General features: G+C 42.6%; 1 protein-coding gene across 10 annotated transcripts in view; it reads left to right on the top strand.

Annotated features, from left to right (window-relative positions):
* Window positions 1-15,543, top strand: part of mast2 (microtubule associated serine/threonine kinase 2) — a 518,017-nt gene that overhangs the window by 445,408 nt on the left and 57,066 nt on the right. For all 10 annotated transcript variants that reach the window (XM_085983018.1, XM_085983016.1, XM_085983015.1 and 7 more), the window contains 3 exons: window positions 12,838-12,970; window positions 14,347-14,414; window positions 15,046-15,131. In XM_085983018.1, coding sequence (XP_085839144.1) covers window positions 12,838-12,970; window positions 14,347-14,414; window positions 15,046-15,131 — 287 coding nt within the window. The remainder of the gene's footprint in view (window positions 1-12,837; window positions 12,971-14,346; window positions 14,415-15,045; window positions 15,132-15,543) is intronic.

Raw genomic sequence — 15,543 nt, 5'->3', positions numbered from 1 at the left:
AGGATGTTGATGGTGATGAAATACTCAATGATGGTAATACCATTGAATGTCATAGGAAGGTGATTAGGCACACTCTTGGAGAAGGTCATTGTCTGATACTCGTATGGCACAAACTTTACTTGCCACTGCTTAACCCAAGCCTGGATGTCGTCCAGGTCTTGCTGCATGTGGCTATGGGATGCTTCATTTTCTGAGGAAATGGAACTGAACACTAGGACACTACCCTGCGGAAATCCTGTAGCGATGCACTGGAGCTGAGATGATTAGCCTTCAACAACCACAACCATCTTCCTTTGTGCTAGGTATGACTCCAGCCAATGGAGAGTTTTCATGCTGGTTCCCATTGACTTCAGTTTTACGAGGGCTCCTTCGTGCTACACTTGGTCAAATGCTGCCTTAATGTCAAAGGCAGTTACTCTCACGTTACCTTTGGAATTTAGCTCCTTCCATGTTTCGTCTAAGGCTATAATGAGGTCTAGAGCCGAGTGGTCCTGGTGGAACCCAAAATGAGCTTTGGCGAGCAGGTTATTGGTGAGAAAGTGTCATTTGATAGCAGATTTGATAGCAGTTTTGATGACTGCTCCATCACTTTGCAGATGATTTTGTTCATGGAGCCTCCTACTCCCATTAGTTGCTTAATTGTCCACCATTCACGAGTGAATGTGGCAGGGTGGCAGACCTGATCCGTTGGTTAACTCTGGCTATAGCAATGCTGCTTTTGTGGTCCTGTCCTTTAGCTTCACCAGGTTGGCACCTCATTTTCAAGTATGTCTGGTGCTGCTTTCAGCATGCTTTTCTACATTCATCATGGAACCAGGGTTGGTCACCTGGCTTGATGGTGATGGAGGAGTAAGGGATATGCCAGGATATGAGGTTACAAATTGTGATGGAATACAATTGTGTTGCTGCTGATTGCCCACAGTGCCTCAAGGTTGCTCAGCTTTGAGCTGCTAGATCTGTTCTTAATCTATCCCATGGTGAAAGTACCACACAACGCAATGGAGGGTGTCCTCAGTGTGAAGACTCGGAGGGAAAATCAGAATGCAAGTCAAACTGGGCCATAGTTGTGCACCTTTTTGTTACGGAGAGAAATTGGCAGATTCCTGGGAACCTGTTGTTTGCTGATCAGCCTGCATAGCTAGGAAATGGAGTACAGCTCCAGGAGATCTAAAAGAATTACTTCATATTTTTAATATTGATTATGATTAAGTAGTATAGATGTACACTCTTCTTAGGCAGTCCCTCGGAACCGAGGATGACTTGCTTCCACACTAAAAATGAGTTCTCAGGTGACTGATGAGTCCAATGCGGGACCTACAGTCTCTGTCACAGGTGGGGCAGACGGTGGTTGAAGGGGCGAATGGATGGGGTGTTTGGGTTGACATGCTTCTTCCGCTGTTTGCGCTTGGCTTCCGCTTGCTCCCGGCGAAGAGACTCGAGGCATCCGGCGCCTTCCCAGATGCTTCTCCTCCACTTTGAGTGGTCTTGGGCCAGGGATTCCCAGGTGTTGGTGGGTATGTTGCACTTTTACAAGGAGGCTTTGAGGGTGCCCTTGAAGCATTTCCTCTGCCCACATGGATGCATATTGGTTTAGGAGTGTTACACAACTGTGATAAGAACATATGAAATAGGAGCAGGAGTGGGCCATTCGGCCCTTCGAGCTTGCTCCGCCATTCAATAAGATCATGGCTGATCTTCTACCTCAACTCCACCTTCCTGCACTGTCCCCATATCGTTGGATTCCTTTTTTATCCAAAAATCTAATGATCTCTGTCTGGAATGTATTCAACAATTGAGCATCTGGTGTAGAGAATTCCAAAGCTTCACAACCCTTTGAGTGAAGAAATTTCCCCTCATCTCAGTCCTAAATGACTGACTCCTTGAGCTAAAAATCTGATGGCAGTAAAATCCTATCGGTGCTGAAAATGGTGGTGCTGGCAGGACCGATGATTTGGCGCTGGTGGCTAATTAACATTATCCCAGCGCTAAACTTTCAGTGCAATGCCGTTTTTGTGGTGTTCGTCCCAGCAGGAGGCCCCAATGTTGTGTGGCTGTAGCGTCATTGCAGCAAGAACAGCCTTCTGTTAAAGCGAGGCTGTCATTTCTGAAAGCAGTTCAGCCTCTTAAAGGGGAACTGCTTTCTGAAATGAAAAAAGTAAAAATCATATAAAAATAGGCAGTTTTTAGCCCTTACAGCTCAACTGCCTTCTGAAAAAAAAAAGTAACATTGAAAATAATTCCCAAATGGGAGTCTTCAGCTCTTAAAGCTGAATTCCCTTCTGCAAGTAAAAAAAAAAATGGTAAAAGTGCTTCAGCACTAACACAAATGGCTCAGCAAGCCAGGGAAGGGGCACCCAGGATCTCGCAGCACTCCAGCTTTGTGCAGGGGGTCAACACTGCAAGAGAGGTCCTCTACCCACAGGGGCCAGGAGGCCCACCAGAGAGAATGATGTGGGACCAGGCTCGAGGGACCATATGGCCTGATCCTGCTCCTAATTCTTATGTTCTGTTCTTATATACCTTGTCAAGCCCTTTAAGAATTTTTTATTTCAATGAGATTACCGCTCATTCTTCTAAACTCTAAGAAATATAGGTCTAGTCTACTCAATCTCAACTCATAGGACAATCCCCTCATCCTGCAAATCAGTTGAGTGAACCTTTGTTGCACTCCCTCTGAGGCAAGTATATCCTTCCTTGGGTAAAGAGACCAAAACTGTACACAGTACACAGTAGGGGTCACAGTCTAAGGATAAGGGGTAAGCCATTTAGGACAGAGATGAGGAGGAATTTCTTTACCCAGAGAGTGGTGAACCTGTGGAATTCTCTGCCAAAGAAGGCAGTAGAGGCCAATTCATTAAATATATTCAAGAAGGAGTTGGATATATCTCTCTCTCCCCCCTCAGTCTCTCTCGCTCTCTCTCTCTATCTCCCAGTCTCTCTCTCCCCCAGTCTCGCTCTCTCTCTCTCTCCTCCAGACTCTCCCTCCTCCAGTCTCTCTCTCCCAGTCTCTCTCTCGGCCTTCAATCCCGTCAATTTCCCTAACACCATTTCCCTACAAATACTGATTTCATTCAATTCCTCCCTCTCATTAGACCCTATGTTCCCCGACATCTCTGGGAGGTTATTTGTGTCCTCCTTTGTGAAGACAGAACCAAGGTATGTATTTAATTGGTCAGCCATTTCTTTATTCCCCATTATAAATTCCCCTGATTCTGACTGCAAAGGACCTACACTTGACTTCACCAATCTTTTTCTCGTCACATATCTGTAGAAGCTTTTACAGTCAGTTTTTATGTTCCCTGCAAGCTTGCTCTCACAATCTATTTCCCCCCTCTTAATTAATCCCTTTGTCCTCCTTTGCTGAATCCTAAACTGCACCGAATCCTCAGGTTTGCTGCTTTTTCTGGCTAAATTATATGTCCTCTCCTTGGATCTTATGCTATCCCTAATTTCCCTTGTTAGCCACGGTTGAGTCACCTTTTTTGTTTTACTTTGATGCCAAACAAGGATGAACAAATTCTGTAGTTCATCCATGCGATCTTTAAATGTTTGCCATTGCCTATCCACCGTCAACCCTTTAAGTAACGTTCCCCAATCCATCCTAGCCAACTCGTGCCTCATACCATCGTAGTTTCCTTTTATTTAAATTCAGGACCCTAGTCTCTGAGTCAACTACTTCACTCTCCATCTTAATGAAGAATTCTATCATATTATGATCGCGCCTCGCACAACAAGATTGCTAATTAATCCTTTCTCATTACATAATACCCAGTCTAAGATGCCCTGATCTTGAGTTGGTTCCTTGACATATTGGTCCAGGAAACCATCCGGTATACACTCCAGGAATTCCTCCTCCACAGTATTGTTACTAATTTGGTCTAAGTCATTGATGTAGATTTTAAATAGCTGAAAGTCCAGGACTGATCTTTGTGGCACCCCACTAGTTACAGCCTGTCAGCCCGAAAATGACCTGTTTATTCCAACACACTGTTTTCTGTCCATTAACCAATCCTCAATGCATGCTAATATATTACCCCTAAACCCATGAGCCCTTATTTTGTGTAATAACCTCTTGTGAAACACCTTATCGAATGTTTTCTGAAAATCCAAATTCACTACATCCACTGTTTTACCCCTTATCTATCCTGCTAGTTACAACCACAAAAAACTCTTAGATTTGTCAAACACAATTTCCCTTTCATAAATCTATGTTGACTCTGCCCAATCATATTATGATTTTCTAAGTGCCCTGTTACCACATCCCTAATAATAAATTCTAACATTTTCTCTGCTACTGATGTCCGGCTAACTGGTCTATAATTCCCTGTTTTCTCTCTCCCTCCTTTCTTGAATAACAGGGTTATGTTTGCTACCTTCCAATCCATGGGGACCGTTCTAGAATCTGGTGAATTCTTGAAGATCAAAACCAATGCATCCACTATCTCTACAGTTACCTCTTTTAAAACCCTAGGATGTAGACTATCGGGTCCAGAGGATTTGTTGACTTTTAGCCCCATTAATTCCTCCTGTACAATTTCTTTACGTTCCTCATTCTCGCTAGCCCCTAGGTTTCCCACTATTCCCAGAATGTTATTTGTCTTCTACTGTGAAGACAGTATTTTTTTAATGTCTCTGCCATTTCCTTATTCTCCATTATTGGTCTGGATTTTCCGACCTCCACGGGTGTGTATGCACCCGTAGGGGCCTCGCAAGTGCTGGTTTCAGGCATGCGAAGCGCATGCGCTGAAAACCGGCACTTCCGATCTGTCAAGAATCCTCTTGACAGATCATTCACCTGCCCGGGGAGAAGGGCCTCTGCGGATGGAGAGTTCCGTTTTTTGCACAAACTCCGCCCGCTGAAAACCTTAATTTTTTACACCTGGTAAAAGCAGATGCAAGGCCGCCTTTTACCAGCAAAAGAGTTCAAAAAAGTATTTCACTCATTTATAATTTAAAACTACTTTTTAAAAAAAGGTAAGTTTATTTTTAGCCCCGCATTTGTTTAAAATATTTAATTTAATGTAATTTTAACCAATTTTAAATACGTGATTTACAAAAGAAATTGTTTAATGTTTTAGTGTGTTTTTTGAGCGATCCCCATTCATACTTTTGATAGGTCTACGCTGAGAGACCTGTCACAAGTGTGAAGGGGGATTCCCTTCTTTGGTTCCCCATGGCCCGCGTGATCCCAGGGACGTTTGCAAACCGTCTGCGCCCCTGGGATACCTGGGCCTCTGCACGCGCACCAGGAGAGGCCCAGGATCGGAGTGTCAGGACCTACAGAGCCAGCAGGTAAGTTCGTAGATTTTTTCCAGATTGGAGGCATCTGCACGCAGGAAGCCTCTGATCGGAAAATCCGGCCCATAATTTCTCCTGTCTCTGCCTGCGAGGGACCCACTTTTACTTTCGCTAATCTCTTTTTTACATACCTATAGAAGCTTTTACAATCTTTTTATGTCTCTTGCTAGTTTACTCTCATATTCTCTTTTCTCTTGATCAATTTCTTGGTCATCATTTGCTGAATTCTAAAATCATCCCAATCCTCAGACTTACCACTCTTTTTGGCGACATTATAAGCCTCTTCCTTTGATCTACTACTATCTTTAACTTCTCTTGTAAGCCACGGATGGATCACTTTTCCCATGGGTATTTTATTTCTTAAGGGAATGTATATTTGTTGCGAATTACAAATGAATTCTTTAAGTGTTTGACTAATTCTTTAAATGTTTTCATTATTGAGGGCTCTGATGATCTAGAGGAAAACTCAGGCAGTTTATGGAATATCGGCATGTTCGCATGTAACACATTCATCTTTTAATATGAAGCCTTGTTTGTTAGTTTTGTTTCTAGTTTTAGTTTCAGTTAATGTGTTTTGCTGTGTGATAGCCTAGCATTTAATGGATAGAAGGTAGTAGACACTGCAGTCGGCTTTGCTTTTAGTTTCAGAAGGATGAAAAGTGTGTTAAATGGCATATTAAGAGCTTAGGTGGAACAAGAAAGGAAAATGCAGAGGAGCAATGACCATAGCAGCAGCAATATAAAAGAGAAATGATGAAGGTTGCAGTGTGAGAAAGAGAGATTGGAGGCTAGAGGTGAGAGAAACATTTTATTTGATGGCATTTTTTTCTTCTCTTCTGGCTGGTTCTGGGAATGGTGGAGGCAAGCTTCAGACAGACATAGGCTCTAAAGGCAGTTAAGATTTGTTGAGAAAATAAGTGTTTTCCCTAAAAGAGAATATATTAACATACAATTCTGTTTTATTTACATTTAATGGGACTTTCTTATTCTTGAGTTCTCTGCTGGAGATACAATTTTCTGTTAATGGCATCCAACCACCATTGTGTGGTGGTATGATGGGAAAAGTGAACTTTGGAAGAGCATAAATAAATCATTGTTATAATCACTTGGCTGATAGGAAAAACAGGTTTTACTGAGAAACAATACTTTGCATTACAGATGTTGTGTCGGTACCTTTCTACCTAGACACAATTTAGGACTCAGAACTCAGAGATTCAAACATGAAGTGCTTTATTGGAAGGAAAGGAAGTTCTGGAAAGTTCCGAACAAAGAGAGCTAAAACTTAACAGAGAACACCCAACCATTTATCTCCTGTGACAGCGCCACCACAGGTGGGAGGAGAACACACAATAGAACACACAATACATAACATTTCCTCCCCTCTTAAATGGAAGGTCCACATTATTCCTCAACAGGTAAGTTACTTTCAATGCACTCAACGAACCTAGGGTAGAGGTAGACTGCCTCAAACCCTGACTTTACCCTGGGGTTTATTTTGCCCCAGTCTTGTGAGTAAGTCACTAAGCCTACAGATCCAAGCGTCTTGGAGGCCGCCGCTCTCTGACAGGATACCGGCGATCATCGCTGGCTTCCACAGCAGTAGACATTGACACAGGCCTGGATGGAGAAGGTGCCTGTGTCAGTCGAAAGTCAGGAGTTTGCACAGGTGGAACAGTCTCTTTGACTTCCTGTGTTGGAGAAGAGCAGTGGTAAAGGATGCTGGTTTGCGGTATATCCGGAAACAGTTCAGGCCAACCAGCCGTTGGAGCCTCTGTGGCTGTCTCTGCTCCTAGCAACAGTTGATCTGTGTGTCTTCTCCAGATGACGTCCTCAGCAGTCTCAACCGTGTAAGACACAGGGCCCGTCTGCGCAATCACCGTAGCAGGAACCCATTTTGGTCCAGTGTTGTAGTTTCGAGCTAGGACGTGCTCTCCCGGATAAAACCGTCTCTCCTTGGCTCTTTTCTCTCTCGTTTCAACTTGAGCTTGTTGTTGACAATGGACAACCTGTTCTGCCCTTGGAGGTTTGAGTAAGTCAAAACTTGTCCGCAACTGCCTCTTCATCATGAGCGAAGCGGGGGAAGTTTTGGTTGTGGCATGCGGCTCGTTCCTGTAGGACAACAGGAAGCTGTTCAGACGTTGGTGGATTGAGCCCTGACCTTGTGATGCCTTCAAGGCGTGCTTCAAAGTTTGCACAAACCTTTCTGCCTGGCCGTTAGTAGAGGGATGATAGGGCGCAGACCTGATGTGTTGGACACCATTCACATGCAGGAAGGTTGCAAACTCCTGTGATACAAATTGTGGACCGTTGTCACTTACGAGTTGTTCCGGTGAGCCATAACGGCTGAACATCTCACCAAGTTTCTCAATTGTTTTCTCTGCCGTGGTAGACCTCATCACAGCGACCTCCGGCCACTTGCTACGAGCGTCCACAACCACCATAAACATCTTCTCTTCGAAAGGACCGGCGAAGTCCACATGTACTCGCTGCCACACTTCTGCAGGCCAATCCCAGGGGTGTAGGGTTGCCAGCTGTGAAACATTCCGGACCCTTTGACATGGGGAACATGTTTTGGCTTTCTCCTCAATATTCCCATCGAGACCTGGCCACCAGAAGTAGCTACTTGCCATTTCCTTCATCCGAACCATCCCACTGTGGCCTGTATGAAGTTGTTGCAGTATAGGTTCCCTCAGAGGTGGCGGAATGATGACACGGCATCCCCAAAGAAGACAACCTGCCTGGACGGAGAGCTCATTTCTTTTTGAAACGTAAGGTTTCAAACTAGGAGAATCTCCTATCGCTCTCCCTCGAATGACATCGTCCATTACCTCAGACAGGACTGGATCGTTGCGGGTGTACCTTCGCACCTGAACTGCAGTGACAGGTGCTCCCTCCACTTGTCTAAAGTAGAAGATGTCTATCTGACGAGGCTCTGGGGGAGTAACAGGCAAGGGTAGCCTCGAGAGACCGTCTGCGTTGCCGTGCAAGTCTGATTTGCGATATTTGATGTTGTATGTGTGTCCTGACAACAGTAAAGCCCACCTTTGCATCCTGCTTGCAGCGAGAGACGGAATTCCGGTGTGGGGCCCGAAGATTGAAGTCAATGGACGGTGGTCCGTCAGGAATGTGAACCTTCTCCCAAACAGGTACTGATGAAATTTTTGAATTCCAAAAACGATTCCCAAGGCCTCGTGCTCGATCTGCGCATAGTTACTCTCGGCCTTGTTCAAGGTGCGTGATGCGAAGGCGATAGGTTTCTCTTCACCCGAAGGCATGATGTGGGATATGACTGCTCCCACACCATATGGTGATGCATCACATGCTAGCTCCACGGGTAGCTTTGGGTCGAAGTGTGTCAGGACCTCCGAATTCAGCAATGCTTTCTTTGCTTGGGCGAAAGCTTCGTTGCACAGTTCAGTCCATTTCCATGTTTTGCCTTGACATAGCAACTGATGTAACGGCTTCAGCAATGTTGCTAAGTCTGGAATAAACTTCCCATAGTAGTTACGTAGCCCCAGAAATGAACGTAACTGGCTCACATTCTGGGGTGCTGGGGCCTCCACGATCGCCTTGACCTTTGGCGGCGCCTTATGCAGGTCAGTAGCGTCAATCACATGCCCCAGGTACTCAACTGAAGACTGAAAGAATTCACATTTGTCTTTACGCACTCTGAGTCCGTACTCTTTCAGTCGTTGTAGTGTCGCATCCAAGTTCAGAAGATGATCCTCCTCATTTGTCCCAGTGACAAGGATGTCGTCCAGGTAGCACTGGACTCCTGGCAGTCCACTCAAAATCTGATCTATTGCCCTTTGGAATAGAGCAGGGGCCGACGTAATGCCAAACGGAAGGCAGCAGTACCTGTATAGCCCCTTGTGTGTCACAATTGTCAGCAGCTCCTTTGATTTGTCATCGACATGCATTTGTAGATAAGCCTGGCATAAGTCTATTTTGCTGAACCTTTGCCCTCCGGCCAGGCCCGTAAAAAGATCATCAATGAGGGGAAGAGGGTACTGTTCCACAGACAGCACCGGGTTAATAGTCACTTTAAAATCCCCGCAGATTCGAACAGATCCATCCTTTTTCAGGACAGGAACAATGGGTGTGGCCCATTCGCTCACGCTCACAGGCTCCAGGACTCCATTCTCGACTAAGGCCTCCAAGTTAGCCTCAACTTTTGGCCTAATTGCATAGGGTACAGGTCGGGCTTTGTGAAACTTCGGCTTGCTGTCAGGTTTAATGTCCAGTCTCACGCTGATCTTTTTCATGCTCCCAAGTTCCCCATTGAAGAGTTCTGCATGTTTGTTTAACACTGCAGTCAGACCTGACTCCCCTTTTGACATCATGCGGACTGCAGGCCAGACCAGCGTGATTTTCTCTAGCCACGCACGTCCCAGTAGCGATAGGTAATTTCCCTTTACCACATATAGTGGCAGTTTTGCAGTCTGTCCGTTCAATTTAACTGTCACCTCAATGACGCCTCTCATGGCCACAGGTTCGCCGGTATACGTCTTTAGCACAATGTTTGTTGGCTGAAGGGTAAGATGCTTTAGCATTTTGTTGTAGACAGTGTCTGAAACAAGGGACACAGCCGCGCCTGTGTCCACCTCCATCCGCACTGATTGTCCCTCCACCAGTGGTGACACCCAGTAGCCATTTGAACCACCTGCAACCGTCAGTATGTGCACCTCTTCCTCCTCAGAGGTGTCGCTCCCCTCTGTTTTGCTTGTTCCATCATACTGCACTGAATGAACACTCTTTTTCCTCTCTTGTCCAAATACAGACATTTTGCTTCCATGCTTCCCAGCTCTGTCTGTTCTTTTTTTTAACCTCTACAGGCGCGTTCAATGTGACCCTTTTTGCCACAATTTCGGCATTCCAGCTCCGTACACCAGCAGTCATTAGCGTGATGGCCCGTTTTCCCACAACGGTAACATGTGCCGTTCCGCGCACTTTTAGGCTCAGACGACACCTTGTGAACTCTCCCTGTTGAACTCAACTGGTGAGCCTCCTTTTCCGCCATCTCCATGGAGACACTAACTTCAATGGCCTTTTCAAGAGTAAGGTTGTCCTCAGTAAGAAGGCGCTTCTGTGTGGCTGCATTTTGCAGACCACACACAAGTCTGTCTCTAATGGTGTCATTCAGCACCTCCTTGAACTGGCAGTGTTCCGACAACCTTTTTAAAGCAGCAATAAACATCGTCACTGATTCCCCCTCCTCTTGATTCCGTTTGTGAAATCTAAATCTCTCAGCAATAACCAGAGGTTTTGGTGAAAAATGTGCTCCAAGAATTTCCACTAGTTGCTTATATGTTTTAGTTCCTGGCTTATCTGGCTGCACGAGGCTGCGAAGTAAATTGAAAGTCTTCGGCCCGATTACACTCAAAAAGGTAGGCACGACCTTTTCATTTGCCACCGCATTTGCCAATACAAAATAGTCAAAACGTTCCGTATATGCGCTCCATTGCTCCACATTTTCATCAAAATCACCGATGTTTCCAAATATAGTAGCCATCTCATGTTTCAAATTAAATTTTCTGTTTACTCACTGCACCCGTAACGTACGCAGATTCATCCGCTCCTCGTTGCCACTTGTTGTGTCGGTACCTCTTTACCTCGACACAATTTAGGACTCAGAACTCAGAGATTCAAACACGAAGTGCTTTATTGGAAGGAAAGGAAGTTCTGGAAAGTTCCGAACAAAGAGAGCTAAAACTTAACAGAGAACACCCAACCATTTATCTCCTGTGACAGCGCCACCACAGGTGGGAGGAGAACACACAATAGAACACACAATACATAACAACAGATTCTTTCTCCATATTTAACACTAGGTGTACCAGTTGTGTTACAATATGGTATGAAACCTTTTCCATTGTAATGATAATCACGAAACATGATGGCAGGGATGGCCTTTCAGAGATTGGTTTTGGAACACTGAGATGAGGAGCTTTAAAAGGCTTGTTACTTTATCACAAGCAAATGATTCTTTAAAAAGTTAATTTTTCAAAAAAATGCTGTTTATTGCTGAAAGTTCCTATTATTAATTCTTATTTAAAAACGCTGCTGAGCCTTTTCAGGGAAATGGCAAGATAGTTGGTGCCAGATCCCTGACATATATTGTAGTGGCTTATCTGTTCTGAGTATAATAGTATTTAAAACTGACAACCCCACTGCACAATACATACGGAGTATATAGTATCTATTCCTCTCCATGTGGTTCTTTTATACAGTTTACACAGTTGACACTTCATTAAATGTGTCACCATGCCTCGCATTTGTGGGGATCAACAAACTGTGATGAAACATCTTGGCAAGGCTAATCTCGGCTGCATTAATGCAGACTCAGGCAGGGAATTTGAGGCTTATTGATCCCAATGATGAATAGAAAGGCTGTTGATTTCTGCAATGGATTAGCTCCTCGGGGGATTTGAACTGTTTCAAGTTGATGGTTCATGGTTCTGTGTGTTCATCAGTGATATAAAAAAAATTGTGCAGCAGGCTCATTGTTACCTCAAAAAGATATGACTATGTTGCCACTCAAATCCTCTGTGCAGCTCACTATTTTAATCGGTACTTAATGAAGCCCTTCTGTAAATTAAAGAGAATATAAATGGCGAAGCTGATTTTTGCAGGAAGAAAAGTACAAAACATTAGTGAAAGCCTAATGCTTTCTACAGATGTGTATTCAGGCTAGGTTACATTCTGCAGAATTCTTGATTGTAATGCAGAAAAATCAGGAAACCTAAGTGATGTAGCACATTTACTAGTTGCAGAATAAGGTTATATACAAACATTTGTAACAGTGGATTTGTATTTAGAATTTCTTCATAATTCTAGCGGTGTACAGTATGTTGCAGTTACCTGAATTTCATTGCAAGTTAGGGTGCTACATGCATTGGATATCCTGAAATACATAATCCAGATAAAAGAAAGGATCCAGGGAAAGGCTTCTTAATCAGTCTGTATGTGTTCTCACAGCCTCTTTACAGTTTCTGGTGAATGATGAACATTTGATTTATGTCTAGATTATTTCTCCTCATGTTCTGTTGTGTTATGTTGGTTGGTGAGATTCCAGTTGGATTCCTTTCAAATCTGAGATTCTCTTTGGCATTTTTGGTTTTCTCCAGGCAAAGATTAATACGAACGGTATATCCAAATATATATATTTTCTTAAGCATGCCACATATTAGGTAGGGATAGCTTTTATGTTAAAAGTATGTTAAATTGCTGTTACAGTACAAAATAAAAGTGGTGAATAAGCACAAACCATTTACTTCAGTCACATTTGCTACTAAAATAATTAAAAGTTGACGCCTTGTATGCATAATATATACATTGCAGGTTCTGTTTTACCATGCAGTGTATCAAATGATATGACATCAAATGCTGGTAGGGTTTCCAGTACTCGAGTGTTTGAGAAAATATGGAAAAATAAGGAGAGGAAGCAGAGAGTGCTACGATAACTTCATATTTTCCTGTTTGTCATAGTCACATTTGATCCAAATTGAAATTTTGAAGAAACTGGTTTTGTGTTTGTAGGAGTTTGACCCTGAAGAATTCTATCATTTGTTGGAAGCTGCTGAAGGCCATGCCAAAGAAGGACAAGGAATCAAGTCTGATATTCCCCGCTACATCATCAGTCAGCTGGGGCTCACCAGGGATCCCTTGGAGGGTAGGTGATTTTACGGAATAAGATACAGGTTCTGACCCAATACTAGGGAGCTTTTTCATTGTTTGTGAAAGGATTGGATAGTAACCAATAAAGTACTAGTTAAAGCATTTTGGGGGCTGGAAGTGGTATACAGCAATGATTGGATTAAAAGCAAAAATTGTATTGTTAATTGTATACAAATTTAAGTTATTAATAAGAATGTTTCATGCACAAAATCCACTTTGACTTGTTTAGAGCTGTCAAGCAGCCAACTCCTAGGTGTGAGATTTTCTGTTATAAGTTGGTTGCATATGTAGGACATCATCTCATGCCAAAAAAAGCATTAAGTTGCTTTTGTTACTTCTCACTTTCTCCTCTTCTCACTATTTTCTCCTCCCTTTCTGTTTATAATTTATTTTTGTTACTCTTTTTCTTCTATCTTCACAACCCACCTAACATTATGGTTTGCTGTTGTCAACATTTAGTTGTTTTCTCTTCATTTCTGAGGGTTGAGAGCCTGAGAACAATATTGAGGAGCCAGTATCCATGGTGAAAGAGCATTTGCGCTGTGGATGTTGGGATAGCTCTGCCTCCATTACATTCTCTTTACTCACTCTCCAGTGAGAGTAAGAAACAAGGGGGGGAAAAGCACTATCGAACCACTGAGGCATAATGATGGTAGCTCACAATTCTGTGCAATATTTCCAACAAATTCAGGAGTGTTGCAAGAGCTGCATTTATTATTAGTATTGCCAACTAAAGTAGGTCCTAGCAATGTGATACATAAAAATTATGTAAATTCTGGGAATTTCTTTCCCAAAATCTGTAATCTTTAAATATGTTCCAGATTGACAGTTACAAGTAAGAGTCCATTCCATTAATCTACTAGTGTCGGTCTTCATCTTTCACTTTCCGATGACTTGGGATGTGTCACCTAAAATTAGCAAAAATATTGAGTGCTTCATGATTGAGGTTATTTTTTTTGTTTATAAAGGATTGTGTTAAGAGTGCTAGGGAAACTTTGAGGAAAATAACTATATAAATGATTTTAATTTTAAACAGTGGTTTAGCATGATAATTTCTCGAACATAAGGCAAAAGTGTAGGATTGAATGCTGGGAAAGAGGAACTAATGTTCACCTGAGATGGTGTATCCTGCATTGCATCCCTCTTTATTGTATTCTCTTTTAAACTTTACCATTAGAATTTATACAAATAATTTTTGTATAGTAGCACTGCATGGATAATGTTTTACTAAACTCTATAAAGGCAGGGGCACAAATTTAATTTTGTACGCATCCCTATGAAACCTCGAGGTTTGGAGATGCACCAGTTGTATTTTTTGTCTTTTGTTTCCCTTATGCAAGTATTATTTTGCCCATGTTCTGTTTTGAATAGAAATGGCCCAGCTAACCAGCTCTGACAGTGGCAATCCAGAAACCCCAGAAACTGATGATTCTGTTGATGTGAGTATTGGTGGTCAAAACCAAAAGGTGAACTATTTAAAAAAAAAAGTAACAAAAACAGCCCACTTCAATTTAAATTTACTCACCTAACGGCATGTTTGATAAACTTTTACAACAGCTGGGTCCTTTACTGGAAAGCAGTGTACAGCATTCTGAATCTACACCTTAAATGAGTTGCTAAAATAATTTATCTCTTTTTTCATATTATATTGTGACGTACAATACTGTGCATTGAACACATTGTGCAGTTAACATGATTGCGATCCAATTTGTGACGTCATCAAACACAGTAATCTGCTGAGCAGCCGAAGAGAATTATACATTTGGCAAGAAAATTGAAGAGATATTTTCAGGATTTAAACCTTTGAATAATGCACCTGTTACCTCTCAGAATTGCTGTTCAATTTAAGCTAAGAATTTGCTTTTGGAGATGTTACTTTGTCCTTATCTTAATAGGCTCACATTGCATCTGCAGGATAAAAGAGGCATTTTGTGTTAAAAATGTTCTTCATATATTTGTTATACATTTTTTCTTGTACTGATTATTCTAAATGTGATGTCTTAGCACAATGCACAAAGCAAGCTGGTGGTAGAATATCAGTTTTACTTGTTCAATTTTGATTACTTTCAGGGTCGAGGTGTTGCACTTCACACAAAGAAAGCCCCATGCGAAGAAGACTTTGAAAACCTAAAGTTAATTAGCAATGGAGCCTATGGGTAAAGATTTTCATACTTAAGCAGAGAGCCTAGTCATCCATGCCCGCTTTTCTTAAAATAAATAAATAAATAAATTACAGGACTTTTTCCTTAATCAGTGAGTACTAATGACATTGTCAAGGGCCATGACTTGGAAGGCAGTGAAATTGATGCAGTTGAAATGACACAACCAATGAAGATCTTCCTTTTGCTCTTCCCAGGTGACTGCATCTTCAAAAACATCAACGTAAATAAAGTAACAAAAACCAAAGGAGTCTAAATGCCACAGTCAAGACGTAGAACTGCCCCTGTATGAAATCTCCGCTGTTATTATGGCCTGGAATTTCCTCAGTGGACACGACCTAGAAGTTAGACCCAAAAATGTGCCCATTTCCATGCTCATTCTGCCAAGATCAAGTTATAGTCAATTTTC

Source organism: Somniosus microcephalus, chromosome 3, assembly GCF_052327205.1.
Source record: "Somniosus microcephalus isolate GS21.2 chromosome 3, FLI_Smic_1.0, whole genome shotgun sequence".
In the NCBI taxonomy this organism is placed as follows: Eukaryota; Metazoa; Chordata; class Chondrichthyes; order Squaliformes; family Somniosidae; genus Somniosus; species Somniosus microcephalus.
The sequence above is the reverse complement of the archived record's forward strand: the minus strand, read 5'-3'. Positions and strand labels throughout refer to the sequence as shown.